The sequence below is a fragment of the Oncorhynchus nerka genome, linkage group LG18 (genome assembly GCF_034236695.1).
Source record: "Oncorhynchus nerka isolate Pitt River linkage group LG18, Oner_Uvic_2.0, whole genome shotgun sequence".
NCBI lineage: Eukaryota > Metazoa > Chordata > Actinopteri > Salmoniformes > Salmonidae > Oncorhynchus > Oncorhynchus nerka.
Window position 1 is genome coordinate 13,699,002 of NC_088413.1, and position 16,199 is coordinate 13,715,200.

General features: G+C 40.8%; 2 protein-coding genes across 7 annotated transcripts in view; both read right to left on the bottom strand.

Moving 5' to 3' along the window:
• The window catches only part of elf2b (E74-like factor 2b (ets domain transcription factor)), a 33,041-nt gene extending 24,239 nt beyond the window's left edge, over positions 1 to 8,802 (bottom strand). For 2 of the 4 annotated variants that reach the window (XM_065003534.1, XM_065003531.1), the window contains exon 1: positions 8,506 to 8,802. The gene's annotated coding sequence lies outside the window, so the exon portion shown is untranslated. Of the gene's footprint in view, positions 1 to 2,895; positions 2,915 to 3,177; positions 3,280 to 8,505 lie in introns of those variants that run through there. The other 2 variants (XM_065003532.1, XM_065003533.1) reach the window with 2 other exon arrangements.
• A 1,041-nt stretch (positions 8,803 to 9,843) lies between these two features.
• Positions 9,844 to 16,199, bottom strand: part of LOC115115184 (fibrous sheath CABYR-binding protein-like) — a 28,694-nt gene continuing 22,338 nt past the window's right edge. For 2 of the 3 annotated variants that reach the window (XM_065003536.1, XM_065003538.1), the window contains exons 5-7: positions 11,927 to 13,231; positions 11,592 to 11,646; positions 9,844 to 10,659 (exon numbers count right to left, since the gene is read on the bottom strand). In XM_065003536.1, the coding sequence (XP_064859608.1) occupies positions 11,603 to 11,646; positions 11,927 to 13,231 (1,349 nt within the window). In that variant the 3' untranslated portion in view covers positions 9,844 to 10,659; positions 11,592 to 11,602. The remainder of the gene's footprint in view (positions 10,660 to 11,591; positions 11,647 to 11,926; positions 13,232 to 16,199) is intronic. The other variant, XM_065003537.1, reaches the window with a different exon arrangement.

Sequence of the window (16,199 nt, forward strand, 5' to 3'; positions counted from 1 at the left end):
GCCTCCCTCTCTCCCATCGCCTCCCTCTCTCCCATCGCCTCCCTCTCTCCCATCGCCTCCCTCTCTCCCATCGCCTCCCTCTCTCCCACTCCCAGAAACATAGGAAATGCAGTGGCGCCAGCTGTAGTTGTTTCATAAACATGATATCAAAGTCCACAAACACAAACATTCCCTGACAGCTGCTGCACCCGATGTTCCTTTGTTCAAAGCAATACTGGAACGGAGTAGCATATTCTTTGTAGCTAGTTAACGTGGGACAAACACACGTATGACGGCCTTACACACACACACACACACACACACACACACACACACAGCAGACTAAACAAGTCTCAAACAAGACCTTCAACATTGAAACCAGAATTACAGGCTGGTCAAGAGAGACTGCCATGTCACCACAGAAGTACACAACAGTTCCAAACCCTAAAAGTCAACAAAAGACAGGAAAAAAAACAACCCACCAAACTGTAGTTGTTAGTTTCCAAAGCTAGCGTGATTAGTTTGGACTACTGGCATAAAAATAACACACCAAACTGTAGTTGTTAGTTTCCAAAGCTAGCGTGATTAGTTTGGACTACTGGCATAAAAACAACCCACCAAACTGTAGTTGTTAGTTTCCAAAGCTAGCGTGATTAGTTTGGACTACTGGCATAAAAACAACCCACCAAACTGTAGTTGTTAGTTTCCAAAGCTAGCGTAATTAGTTTGGACTACTGGCATAAAAACAACCCACCAAACTGTAGTTGTTAGTTTCCAAAGCTAGCGTGATTAGTTTGGACTACTGGCATAAAAACAACCCACCAAACTGTAGTTGTTAGTTTCCAAAGCTAGCGTGATTAGTTTGGACTACTGGCATAAAAGCAACCCACCAAACTGTAGTTGTTAGTTTCCAAAGCTAGCGTGAGTAGTTTGGACTACTGGCATAAAAATAACCCACCAAACTGTAGTTGTTAGTTTCCAAAGCTAGCGTGAGTAGTTTGGACTACTGGCATAAAAATAACACACCAAACTGTAGTTGTTAGTTTCCAAAGCTAGCGTGAGTAGTTTGGACTACTGGCATAAAAGCAACACACCAAACTGTAGTTGTTAGTTTCCAAAGCTAGCGTGATTAGTTTGGACTACTGGCATAAAAACAACCCACCAAACTGTAGTTGTTAGTTTCCAAAGCTAGCGTAATTAGTTTGGACTACTGGCATAAAAATAACACACCAAACTGTAGTTGTTAGTTTCCAAAGCTAGCGTGAGTAGTTTGGACTACTGGCATAAAAATAACACACCAAACTGTAGTTGTTAGTTTCCAAAGCTAGCGTGAGTAGTTTGGACTACTGGCATAAAAATAACACACCAAACTGTAGTTGTTAGTTTCCAAAGCTAGCGTGAGTAGTTTGGACTACTGGCATAAAAGCAACACACCAAACTGTAGTTGTTAGTTTCCAAAGCTAGCGTGATTAGTTTGGACTACTGGCATAAAAACAACCCACCAAACTGTAGTTGTTAGTTTCCAAAGCTAGCGTAATTAGTTTGGACTACTGGCATAAAAATAACACACCAAACTGTAGTTGTTAGTTTCCAAAGCTAGCGTGATTAGTTTGGACTACTGGCATAAAAACAACCCACCAAACTGTAGTTGTTAGTTTCCAAAGCTAGCGTAATTAGTTTGGACTACTGGCATAAAAATAACACACCAAACTGTAGTTGTTAGTTTCCAAAGCTAGCGTGATTAGTTTGGACTACTGGCATAAAAACAACCCACCAAACTGTAGTTCTTAGTTTTGGACTACTGGCATAAAAACAAGTTGTTAGTTTCCAAAGCTAGCATGATTAGTTTGGACTACTGGCATAAAAACAACCCACCAAACTGTAGTTCTTAGTTTCCAAAGCTAGCGTGAGTAGTTTGGACTACTGGCATAAAAACAACCCACCAAACTGTAGTTGTTAGTTTCCAAAGCTAGCATGATTAGTTTGGACTACTGGCATAAAAACAACCCACCAAACTGTAGTTGTTAGTTTCCAAAGCTAGCGTGATTAGTTTGGACTACTGGCATAAAAGCAACACACCAAACTGTAGTTGTTAGTTTCCAAAGCTAGCATGATTAGTTTGGACTACTGGCATAAAAGCAACACACCAAACTGTAGTTGTTAGTTTCCAAAGCTAGCATGATTAGTTTGGACTACTGGCATAAAAACACCCCACAACACACCAAACTGTAGTTGTTAGTTTCACAAAAGCTAGCATGATTAGTTTGGACTACTGGCAAGATAAAAGCAACACACCAAACTGTAGTTGTTAGTTTCCAAAGCTAGCATGATTAGTTTGGACTACTGGCATAAAAACACTAGCGAACGCCTATCCATATACATTACATAAAGAGAAAGTAGGTTATCACTCACTCCAAAGTCCTGTCATTCCAAACAAACCAAGCAGTATCCAATATTCAGAGGATCTTCCACAACACAACATTCTGACTTACACCATGTCCTGTCATTCCAAAAATAAACAAGTCTAACGAAAGCCAACATCTTCACCATACAAGATACAGAGGAGCCACACAACCACTGCAAACTTTCCTCAGACAGGCTACTTACCAAGGAACACCATGGAACAGAGAGAGCAGGGTTAGATAGAGTCACAGAGTCTCATGACCTGGCTCCACATGCTCAATCTGAACCCTGCACATTCATCCCCAGACTGGATCCAATATGGGAAGGATTCCAACATTCCACACAAGTATCCAACATTCCACACAAGTATCCAACATTCCACACAAGTATCCAACATTCCACACAAGTATCCAACATTCCATACAAGTATCATTCAATATTCATATTATTTAAAACCAGTCAGTGAGACATATTATTTATACCAGTCAGTGAGAGGTCAACATTCTGACTTACTCCTGCTGTTGATTCATCCACGACATATAGAAAAAGGTAGGAGCTTTGTTTGACTGTCTTTCAACAAGCTAAATAAACAAGTAGTGATACAAAGAGAGAGAGAGAGAGAGAGATATTATTTATACCAGTCAGAGAGATATTATTTATACCAGTCAGTGTCTGAGAGGTCATATTATTTATACCAGTCAGAGAGATATTATTTAGAGTTGTCTGATTATTTATACAGAGAGAGAGAAAGAGAGAGAATGTGGCCTTGCTGCATTGCAGAACCATTCTCCTTACCTAGATTTCTCTGTAACCTCTCTTCCTTCCATCTCTCTCTCTTCCCATCCCTCTAACCTCCTCTCTTTCCATCCCTCTCTCCTCTCATCCGTCTTCTCCATGCGGTGGAAAGAGAGTGAGCCTCAGAGACTCAGCACTTTGAGAGTGTGAGCCCTGCCCCCAGATCACATGATGAGGGTGGAACACAGTCACATATTATTTATACAGTCAGTCACATGATACTGCAATACAACAGAGCTTTTTTATACCAGACAGTGAGAGCTAGTATTTATACAAAAGATCATATTATTTATACCAGCAGTGTCCATATTATTTATACCAGCCTTTATGCCAGTCTGCATATTATTTATACCAGTCACTGAGAGGTCTATTATTTATACCAGCACACATTATTTATACCAGTCAGAGGTCATATTATTTATACTTTAGTCTTAGATGACCATAATTTATACCAGTCAGTGAGAGGTCATATTATTTATACCAGTCAGTGTCACACAGTCACAGAGGTCATATTATTTATACAGATGATCATCATTTATACAGTCAGTGTCTGAGAGGTCATATTATTTATACCAGTCAGACAAACACTTATACCAGTCATTCACCATCAACTGTAACATCTTCCACAGCAACATCAGTCACAGTTATTATTTATACCAGTCAGAGAGGTCATATTATTTATACCAGTCACTAGCAGTCATTCACCATCAACTGTAACATCTTCCACAGCAACATCAACATTTACAGACAAACACTAGCAGTCATTCACCATCAACTGTAACATCTTCCACAGCAACATTTACAGTCAGTGACATATTATTTATTTTATTTATACCAGTCAGTGAGAGGTCAATTATTTATACCAGTCAGTGAGAGGTCATATTATTTATACCAGTCAGTGAGAGGTCATATTATTTATACATATTATTTATACCAGTCAGTGAGAGGTCATATTATTTATACCAGTCAGTGTCTGAGAGAGAGGTCATTTATTTATACCAGTCAGTGAGAGGTCATGTCATATTATTTATAAAGTGTCCAGTCCAGTCAGTGTCTGAGAGGTCATATTATTTATACCAGTCAGTGAGAGGTCATATTATTTATACCAGTCAGTGTCTGAGAGGTCATATTATTTATACCAGTCAGTGTCTGAGAGGTCATATTATTTATACCAGTCATAGAGGTCATATTTATACCAGTCAGTGTCTGAGAGGTCATATTATTTATACCAGTCAGTGAGAGGTCATATTATTTATACCAGTCAGTGTCTGAGAGAGGTCATATTATTTATACCAGTCAGTGTCTGAGAGGTCATATTATTTATACCAGTCAGTGAGAGGTCATATTATTTATACCAGTCAGTGTCTGAGAGGTCATATTATTTATACCAGTCAGTGTCTGAGAGGTCATATTATTTATACCAGTCAGTGTCTGAGAGGTCATATTATTTATACCAGTCAGTGTCTGAGAGGTCATATTATTTATACCAGTCAGTGAGAGGTCATATTATTTATACCAGTCAGTGAGAGGTCATATTATTTATACCAGTCAGTGAGAGGTCATATTATTTATACCAGTCAGTGAGAGGTCATATTATTTATACCAGTCAGTGAGAGGTCATATTATTTATACCAGTCAGTGTCTGAGAGGTCTGAGATCATTTATTTATACCAGTCAGTGTCAGTCATATTATTTATACCAGTCAGTGAGAGGTCATATTATTTATACCAGTCAGTGAGAGGTCATATTATTTATACCAGTCAGTGAGAGGTCATATTATTTATACCAGTCAGTGAGAGGGTCATATTATTTATACCAGTCAGTGAGAGGTCATATTATTTATACCAGTCAGTGAGAGGTCATGAGTCAGTGAGAGGTCATATTATTTATACCAGTCACATATTATTTATACCAGTCAGTGTCAGTCATATTATTTATACCAGTCAGGTCATATTATTTATACCAGTCAGTGTCTGAGAGGTCATATTATTTATACCAGTCAGTGTCTGAGAGGTCATATTATTTATACCAGTCAGTGAGAGGTCATATTATTTATACCAGTCAGTGAGAGGTCATATTATTTATACCAGTCAGTGAGAGGTCATATTATTTATACCAGTCAGTGAGAGGTCATATTATTTATACCAGTCAGTGAGAGGTCATATACCATTTAGAGGTCATATTATTTATACCAGTCAGTGTCTGATACCAGTCAGTGTCATATTATTTATAGTCAGTGTCTGAGAGGTCATATTATTTATACCAGTCAGTGAGAGGTCATATTATTTATACCAGTCAGTGTCTGAGATATTATTTATACCAGTCAGTGTCTGAGAGGTCATATTTTATACCAGTCAGTGTCTGAGAGGTCATATTATTTATACCAGTCAGTGTCTGAGAGGTCATATTATTTATACCAGTCAGTGTCTGAGAGGTCATATTATTTATACCAGTCAGTGTCTGAGAGGTCATATTATTTATACCAGTCAGTGTCTGAGAGGTCATATTATTTATTTATCATATTATTTATACCAGTCAGTGTCTGAGAGGTCATATCATATTTATACCAGTCAGTGAGAGGTCATATTATTTATACCAGTCAGTGAGAGGTCATATTATTTATACCAGTCAGTGAGAGGTCATATTATTTATAGTCAGTGAGAGTCATATGAGAGGTCATATTATTTATACCAGTCAGTGTCTGAGAGGTCATATTATTTATACCAGTCAGTGAGAGGTCATATTATTTATACCAGTCAGTGTCTGAGAGGTCATATTATTTATACCAGTCAGTGTCTGAGAGGTCATATTATTTATACCAGTCAGTGAGAGGTCATATTATTTATACCAGTCAGTGAGAGGTCATATTATTTATACCAGTCAGTGAGAGGTCATATTATTTATACCAGTCAGTGTCTGAGAGGTCATATTATTTATACCAGTCAGTGAGAGGTCATATTATTTATACCAGTCAGTGAGAGGTCATATTATTTATACCAGTCAGTGTCTGAGAGGTATTATTTATACCAGTCAGTGTCTGAGAGGTCATATTATTTATACCAGTCAGTGTCTGAGAGGTCATATTATTTATACCAGTCAGTCAGTGAGAGGTCATATTATTTATACCAGTCAGTGTCTGAGAGGTCATATTATTTATACCAGTCAGTGAGAGGTCATATTATTTATACCAGTCAGTGAGAGGTCATATTATTTATACCAGTCAGTGAGAGGTCATATTATTTATACCAGTCAGTGAGAGGTCATATTATTTATACCAGTCAGTGAGAGGTCATATTATTTATACCAGTCAGTGAGAGGTCATATTATTTATACCAGTCAGTGAGAGGTCATATTATTTATACCAGTCAGTGTCTGAGAGGTCATATTATTTATACCAGTCAGTGTCTGAGAGGTCATATTATTTATACCAGTCAGTGTCTGAGAGGTCATATTATTTATACCAGTCAGTGTCTGAGAGGTCATATTATTTATACCAGTCAGTGTCTGAGAGGTCATATTATTTATACCAGTCAGTGAGAGGTCATATTATTTATACCAGTCAGTGTCTGAGAGGTCATATTATTTATACCAGTCAGTGAGAGGTCATATTATTTATACCAGTCAGTGTCTGAGAGGTCATATTATTTATACCAGTCATATTATTTATACCAGTGTGAGAGGTCATATTATTTATACCAGTCAGTGAGAGGTCATTATTTATATTTATACCAGTCAGTGTCTGAGAGGTCATATTATTTATACCAGAGGTCATCATATTATTTATACCAGTCAGTGAGAGGTCATATTATTTATACCAGTCAGTGTCTGAGAGGTCATATTAGTCAGTGTCTGAGAGGTCATATTATTTATACCAGTCAGTGTCTGAGAGGTCATATTATTTATACCAGTCAGTGCCTGAGAGGTCATATTATTTATACCAGTCAGTGCCTGAGAGGTCATATTATCAGTGCCTGAGAGAGGTCATATTATTTATACCAGTCAGTGTCTGAGAGGTCATATTATTTATACCAGTCAGTGCCTGAGAGGTCATATTATCAGTGCCTGAGAGAGGTCATATTATTTATACCAGTCAGTGTCTGAGAGAATGGATGTAGACTAGACTGTGTGCTCAGCACGGCTCCAAGATGAAGTAGCCTATCAGGAGGAGATACATACAGTGGTATGCTACTCTACAAGGACAGTCTCCTATCAGTGCCAGAGTTTGACCAGGAAACCCAACCCTCACCGTGACCATTTATTCATCCCCTGCCACCCCACTACCCCTTCTCATATCACTATGGTAACCCTGTGGTCCATCCCACCACCAGACCTTGGTTTCCCACCCCCCTCTTGGGAACCAACCAAACATTCACCCAATATGTAATACTCAAGTAAAGGTAAGCTTTCTGTTCAACAGTCGGGACACTGCATGTTTCACTGTGTAAACGGTGTCTGTTGGACTCTAGTTACTGGTTGCCTAACAAGGACATGGGTGCCAGGCTGAAACCGTTGTTCACTTGTGAGATAACTATCCTTCAGGGCCTAGCTCGCTGGTTCAAAGGTTACTCTAGGCCAGCGCTTCTCATTTAGTTAGTTATCAGTTTGTTTGCATTAGCAGCTCGTCACAAATCCCTTGTGAGGGAAGCAGTTATTACAGGCCAAATGTCAAGTGCCGCCATAGTCTTATCTAGGGCAAGATAACGCTGCTGTCAGACAGACAGAGTAACGTCTGTTTTTATCTAATCTGATTAATTTATTAATAATGTACGAAAATGAAATATGAAAATGTATCCACTCACTACTTACTGTAAGTCGCTCTGGAAAAGAGTGTCTGATAAATGACACATATAAAATGTAGCAGAGTAGCTACGAGTGATTGACAAAACCCACTGACGCCTGTGCAGCTAAGCCGACACTACTGTTGTCTGTAGTCCTGCTCTTGGGCAATAGTATATTGTGGTTGTAGGGGGTTAAATGGTCATTACCAGGGGCATTGCCCGTGTAAATGGATGGTATTAAACACAACTGAGGGCGACATGTACAGCACTGGGATACTAAGTTAACTAGAGGGACATTTTACTGTAACTTCCTGGAGCCCTCTCTCTCGCTCTCAAACATTAACATTGATTAAAGACTGTATCTATTTAATAACCACAGCAACTAGCTAACTAGTTACCATTATTAACTAACGCTAGCTAAATTGTGACGCCCCCTCCTCTCTATAGTTAGTTAGCTAACATGCATATGTTCTGGTACTCACGATTATCAGCTTGTCGTTAGATAGTTTTGCAGAATTAGCATATGGATAGTTTACAAGACTCTCCTTACCTTGAAATGCCTCCTCTGCCCAGTCCAAAAGGGGTTGCTGATGCCAGGCCGAGTCAACAACAGACAATGGTAAACGCTAGCTGCTGCCTGTGCCACTCCGTAACCTCCTCCCGAACAGAGCCAGCTAGCGGTGCTAACGTCAAAGCTAGCTGACGGTAACTAGCAGCCCGTTTGTTGTGAGCGAACCAGATCACTATGCCGCATAGTGTAAAGCTAGCTACACTTAGATTTGGATTTGGTTGTTTCTGGTCGTTGTGAAAGCACGTTTCTATGTTATTCTGAACAATATATAAAACGGTGGGGGGTTTCCAAGGGGGCTGGACTCGTTGTTGCTGGGAGGAGAGATTCGGGTCAAAGAAACGACACACCAGCCGTGACGTCACGCAGAACAGCAACTGCCTTCCCCATAAATAGTATAATTTATATTTTGCGACATTTTCCAAAATTGTTATACTACTGATGTTATGTTTCGTAGCATTGAAATATAATAACTTTATTTCTCTGTTGTGTATCAAATTATTTTCTGAAGGATATGCCCGTTCTCTGTGCGTTTCTTTACATTCATTTTGCACTACTGCTAGTCACTACCGCTAGTCACTACCGCTAGTCACTACCACTAGTCACTACTACTAGTCACTACTACTAGTCATGTAGCCATCCAGTCACTAATTAATACATGTCAATAAACATTGGCTGAATGAGACTGTTACCCATTCAAACGGATTGAAGGAGATTGAATGGAAGTATTAGGCTCCATCTACTGTCCCAAGTGTTGTCGTTTTATCCTGTAGTATACAAAAACATCACAATAATTACATTGCCAACCAAACAGTTTAAATCACCTTTATTTATTTACAAAGAATTTGTCTTCACAATAACAGATACTATATACATAATAAAACAATTATTGAATTGATCATTTCATCCATTAAAAAAAGGGCTCTCCAAATTGAATCTCATAATTAGATATGGAATCATGTCAATGAAGGTCAAAAGTGTACAGTCCACTTGTCCATTCTGAATAAGCGTACAGCTCCATTTAATCTAGAAATACAACATATGACACGTTTCTGAGTATGACATCATAGTAACTTTTTTAGTACTTACATAATGACTTAAATAAGTGACAGGATATTGTTAGTTTGGATCTTCAAACTAGTCTTTCTATACAAAATATACACATGGCTATAGTGACAGGATAGTGTTAGTTTGGATCTTCAAACTAGTCTTTCTATACAAAATATACACAAGCAACATGAATATATAACCATAGGATAGTTTGGACAACTAGTCTTTCCATACTGTGTCACACACAACCACCCCACAACCACCCCACCCCACAACCACCCCACCTGCAAAGCTATTACATAAATTATTATTGGACTGAAAAAAAAAAACATTTTATTTTTTACATCACATGGGTACAACACTGTCTACCAACAGTCTACTGGCTTGAGAACTAAACTTAATCTAGATGTTCCCTGATTGAATAAAAAAAAACTCCATGCAGAACTTACTCAACAGTCTCTGAAGAACACAATCATCTAGATGTTGTCTAATGGCTGTTTAATACAACAATTCAGATCTTATTTCATTGAATCAAAAAAAAAAGAAGTCAGATTTCATTAGGCAATGTCAAGTACACAATCATTTATCAAGTAACTTCAAATACATTCAAGTGGTCTTTGTCAGCTTGGTAACAGTGACACCTTGGGGAACAGGGTGGTACTGAGAAATAGTTGATATCCATCCCAAATGGCACCCTATTCCCCCGGGCCCTGGTCAAAAGTAGTGCACTATATAGGGTATAAGGTGTCATTTGGGTCTGAACCTAGGAATAAAGTCATACTTCAAACCCTTACAGAAGTGTCACCTCACCATGGGTAGGGAAAAATACAAGACCAAGAAACTGAGTGAGAACCGGGAATGTAGTTACCGGGTTGACAACGGTTGTCATTAGACAACAGTTAAATATATAATGAGTTAAATAGAATTATAGAATTAAATTCAAACCAGTTCTAATTATGTGTGTGTTTTATGTTGATCGTCCTGTTTGATTGACAGCTGTGGGTGTTGACTGTTCCAGAAGGCACATCTCGCTGGTCTCCAGTCAGGACTGGGCTGTCAGCAACACCAGGCTCATACTCTGTGCACCTGGGGAGGAAAAAGAATAACAGTATTTAGTGAAAATCCATGTATCCTTCCTAGCAGCTAAGCCAATGTGTAATGCAACATGCAAGCATTAGCAACTACTAGCTAGCTGGGGCCAATGTGTAATGCAACATGCAAGCATTAGCAACTACTAGCTAGCTGGGGCCAATGTGTAATGCAACATGCAAGCCTTAGCAACTACTAGCTAGCTGGGGCCAATGTGTAATGCAACATGCAAGCATTAGCAACTACTAGCTAGCTGGGGCCAATGTGTAATGCAACATGCAAGCATTAGCAACTACTAGCTAGCTGGGGCCAATGTGTAATGCAACATGCAAGCATTAGCAACTACTAGCTAGCTGGGGCCAATGTGTAATGCAACATGCAAGCATTAGCAACTACTAGCTAGCTGGGGCCAATGTGTAATGCAACATGCAAGCATTAGCAACTACTAGCTAGCTGGGGCCAATGTGTAATGCAACATGCAACTACTAGCTAGCTGGGGCCAATGTGTAATGCAACATGCAAGCATTAGCAACTACTAGCTAGCTGGGGCCAATGTGTAATGCAACATGCAAGCATTAGCAACTACTAGCTAGCTGGGGTCAATGTGTAATGCAACATGCAAGCATTAGCAACTACTAGCTAGCTGGGGTCAATGTGTAATGCAACATGCAAGCATTAGCAACTACTAGCTAGCTGGGGTCAATGTGTTCTGTCCATAGAATTAGAATAAATTGAGCAGACATACAGTAGCTGGGAAAATAATGTAATTTGCTTGTGTGAAAGATTCGGTATGTGTGGAATTATGAAGGGGCACAGAATTCTAATGACATGATCAAACTTCATGATCAAACTTCTAATGGAATGTTGCTTAGAATGGGAAGGTCTGTTGTCCTAGTTCTAATTCTAGTTCTATGTGTCATTCTATTTACCTTCTGTACTATCACATCACTGAGCAGGACCTCTTTACTGGCCTGGCAGTCTCTCCTGTTGGCATAGTAAAGGTGGGACCAGAAACGGGCCACAGTAGTTATTGTATTATATGTGGTATTGGACAGGGTCTTACATTTGTTTTTTATCCTAATTAATAACATTATAACAATTAAACATGTCCTCTGTTGTTAGTGACCTAAGGGCCCTTAACTCAAAGAATACAAGCAATATATTAATCTAAATTGTCTGCCTTTTCCTAACTCTAAATGTATGTAAAAAATAATAATAATAAAAAACCTACACTAAAAATCTCACATAAGAAATAGAGTCTTACCTTCCACCTTGGCTTCCTCCACTGCCTCGGTCACCTCAGCAGGCCAATCGGAGGCGCGCTCCTCTGCGGTCACCTCCACTGCCTCACCCTCGACGACTGCCTCCTTCACACCAGCAGGGGGAGCCTCTACTTCCCCCAGAGATGCAGCCTCTACAACCTCCATGGGGGTGACTGCCACATCAGCCTCAGAAGCTGGGGCTTCACATTGGTGGCATGAAGTGAAGAGGGCCTCCTTGACTTCCTCAGCCGGGGCTGCCTCTGCCTCCACTGCCTCGACATCCAGGGCTGAGGCTGCTGCCAGCATCGCCGCCTCCACGACGAGCGCCTCATCCTCAGACACTTGGGCTGTCTCCACAGCCTCCTTTTCCGCCGGTGGTTCCTCTGCTGCTGGTTCCTCCATTGCTGGTTCCTCCACTGGGGCTTCCTCCACTACTACCTCTTCGGCTGCAGGTAACTCTGCCTCAACTGGCGCTGCCTCTTCGACTGGGGCAGCCTCTTCTGGGGAAAATTCCTCTACTATTGGTCCCTCCTCGGCAGAAGCCTCAGCCTCAGGTGCTTCCACAGCGGCAGAAGCCTCAGCCTCAGGTGCTTCCACAGCGGCAGAAGCCTCAGGTGCTTCCACAGCGGCAGAAGCCTCAGGTGCTTCCACAGCGGCAGAAGCCTCAGGTGCTTCCACAGCGGCAGAAGCCTCAGCCTCAGGTGCTTCCACAGCGGCAGAAGCCTCAGCCTCAGGTGCTTCCACAGCGGCAGAAGCCTCAGCCTCAGGTGCTTCCACAGCGGCAGAAGCCTCAGCCTCAGGTGCTTCCACAGCGGCAGGGAGCTCTGTGGCCTCTAGGGGAGCCGCAGCCGTCTCCTCCTCTGCAACAGCAGCTGGAGCTTCCTCTACGGCGACCGGAACTACTTCCTCTGGCTCAGGGGTCTCCTCCGCAACCACTTCCTCTGGCTCAGGGGTCTCCTCCGCAACCACTTCCTCTGGCTCAGGGGTCTCCTCAGCAACCACTTCCTCTGTGATATTAGGGGCAGCAACAGCCTCCTCTTCTGGTTTGGGCTCTTCAGTTTCCAAGACTTCTGCAGCTGGTGCTTCTGCCACTTCCCCCTCCACAGATAATACTTCCTCCTCTACCTTAGCTTCAGGAACCTCCAGGGATTCTAGAATGTCCTCGGCGGGAGCGAGTGAGGATTCTTCAGTCCGGTCTTCTAGGTGTTGGACGGCGTGCATGAGCCTCCTCTCAGCTACCGAGGCAGCAGCGATCTCAGAGCTGGCCAGAAGCTTCATGGAGGCAGACGTTATGTCAGACACAGCATCTAAAAAGAGAAGCAAGTCATGTCAGTCATACAAGAAAGACAGAAAGGCTGCCTGTATAACTGCAGAAACGCACAGCTTTTCAGAAAAGTATTTACAAAAATATTGTATATACAAAGGATGGAGCAGATCAGCAGATACCATACTAAAATCAGTCACAACCTTCACAGAATAGCCATGTTAGATGTGGGTGATAGTGTTATTGTTACAACCTTCACAGAATAGCCATGTTAGATGTGGGTGAGTGTTATTGTTACAACCTTCACAGAGTAACCATGTTAGATGTGGGTGAGTGTTATTGTTACAACCTTCACAGAGTAACCATGTTAGATGTGGGTGATAGTGTTAATTGTTACAACCTTCACAGAGTAACCATGTTAGATGTGGGTGATCGTGTTGTTACAACAGATACCATACTAAATCAGTCACAACCTTCACAGAGTAACCATGTTAGATGTGGGTGATAGTGTTATTGTTACAACCTTCACAGAGTAACCATGTTAGATGTGGGTGAGTGTTATTGTTACAACAGATACCATACTAAATCAGTCACAACCTTCACAGAGTAACCATGTTAGATGTGGGTGAGTGTTATTGTTACAACCTTCACAGAATAGCCATTACAGATATCAAATCACGTGTGAATAAAGTAATAACATTCTGGGAAGATTCAGTCTTTATAAAAAAATAATTAAAACGTTGTTTACCATCTACTGGACTTACCTTCCATTCACCTCAGGGCTCAGGATGACATCATTCTGCCATGGGGGGAGGGGGGGGGGGGGCACGTGACCATCTGGGGGGAGTCTAAACACATGGGACTAGTCCAGCAGCCGTGTCATGCCCCTCGTCTGTGTAGTGAGGATATAAACCTGGAGGTTTGTTGATAAAGACCCTACTACAGGCTGGTGTGTGATGACTGATTAACACTCCACTTCGGGAGTAGCCAACCGTGTACGGATCCATTTTGTTCTCTGAACTGCTCATTCAATCCAGTTCCTGGTCGTGTTTGGATGTGCACAGGGCCTAAGGCCATTGGATAGTGTTGATCAACTGCTGGTAGTCTGACTGCCTGGTATGTGTGCACTACTTTAACCAGCCTACAAATTAAAAACTAGAAAACAATTCATGCCAAGTACCATTATACTAAACACATAAAGACAAAGCATTAAAAGGTGAATGTTATTTAATAACTAATCATGGTTTAGTGTTTTTACATTAGCTTTGATGTTGTAAAACTCGTAGAGCCAGACCTGTCAAATCAATCTGTTGCTGCGGCTACAGACCAGTTTGGACCAGTTCTGGGTTGGAAGCCTGACAGGCACAGAGACTAGACAATTCTGAAATCTGGTACAAGAGTTCTATGCTGAACTAAAAGATTACACACACACACAGCTACATAAAACCCTTCAATACACATGGGAGCATGAACATGGCATTGAGGAACCTGATAGATGATCATAAAAGGAATATCCAACTGCTACCAAAACCCTAAACTCAAAGCAATGTACGGTCATGGGTATGTCTAGACTAGAGGAGTTCTAGGTTACGGATGGGTGGGTGTGGGAACTATTAGGTTCTACATAACTGGTAAATATTTAACAAAACCTGCCTTTTGATAAAATAATGTATATGTTGAAAGATAATGATAAAATAATTCCACTCTGAAACCTTATAACTGTATGAAATTGATTAGAATCACAATTATAATCTGATGATGTGTGTAGTTTTAGTCGGAATTAGGTTAAACAATGTACCTGTATAGTGGAAAAACACACGGAGCAGGTGTAGCTTAGGATTTGAACTTGTATGTGTGTGCTGACGGGAAAAACCTGAGAACAGTTAAACTGCGTTTGGACCGACCTGGCTAGGTCTCTGAGGAACTATGAGAGCATAGGGAGGACTTCTCAAGGTTTCCCTAATCTCGGGGGAATGGAACTGTCGGCTGGGTAGTGATACACAGTGGTGAGAACTTCTCACCTAGGTTTTTGTGTGGAAGTATGTGCCTAATACTCTGTTTGTGTGGAAGTATGGAATGGAACTGTTTGTGGGTAGTGATACACAGTGGTGAGAACTACGGAGAAGGATAAAACTCACCTACTGTTTTTGTGTGGAAGTATGTGCGTAGGATACCTACTGTTTGTGTGGAAGTATGTGCGTAGGATACCTACTGTTTGTGTGTATGTATGTGCGTAGGATACCTACTGTTTGTGTGTATGTATGTGCGTAGGATACCTACTGTTTGTGTGGAAGTATGTGCGCAGCTATAAAATGGATGTCTTTGTATAATGGACTTCAGAGCGTTCGTGAATAAACTGTACTATTTTTTGCATAAGCTGAGTCTAATTGTTATTAAACCCATGGTCTTACAGATCGCAGTGATTGGTCAGAGCTATTGATTGTCAGTTATTATCATTGGGATTGAAAATTCTCTCGACACCTTTCCACAGTGTGTAGGTGAGGCTTCGATATTGATTTTAAAACGTTTTTTCCTGGAAAACTGTTTAATCATGTGTTCTGTTCAGGAACTCTGACCTAATATGCAAATGTTTTGTTTTGTAAAAAAAAAAAAGTTGTAAAATCTGAAATGGTCATTTCTATTTGGATAAAAACGTCAGACAAAACGCAGTGTTTATTACACACGTGAGGGTAAGACAATAGAAGACATGGACGCAATAGAAGTAACTGAGAACGTCTTTATTGAAGGACTTCAGCTTCCTGAATCTCTTCTTCACTGATACTTTAGAAAACATTTCCTTAAAGTTGTCAAGGTGCATTATTAGTTGGCCCATGGCGACCATCTCCAGACAGAACAACATTTCCTTAAAGTTGTCAAGGTGCATTATTAGTTGGCCCATGGCGACCATCTCCAGACAGAACAACATTTCCAATGTCGATGGGTCGGAGAGGAATAGAACAGTAGTGTTGAAGTGAGATCGTTGGGTTTATTATAAAAATGTTCCCTTAATG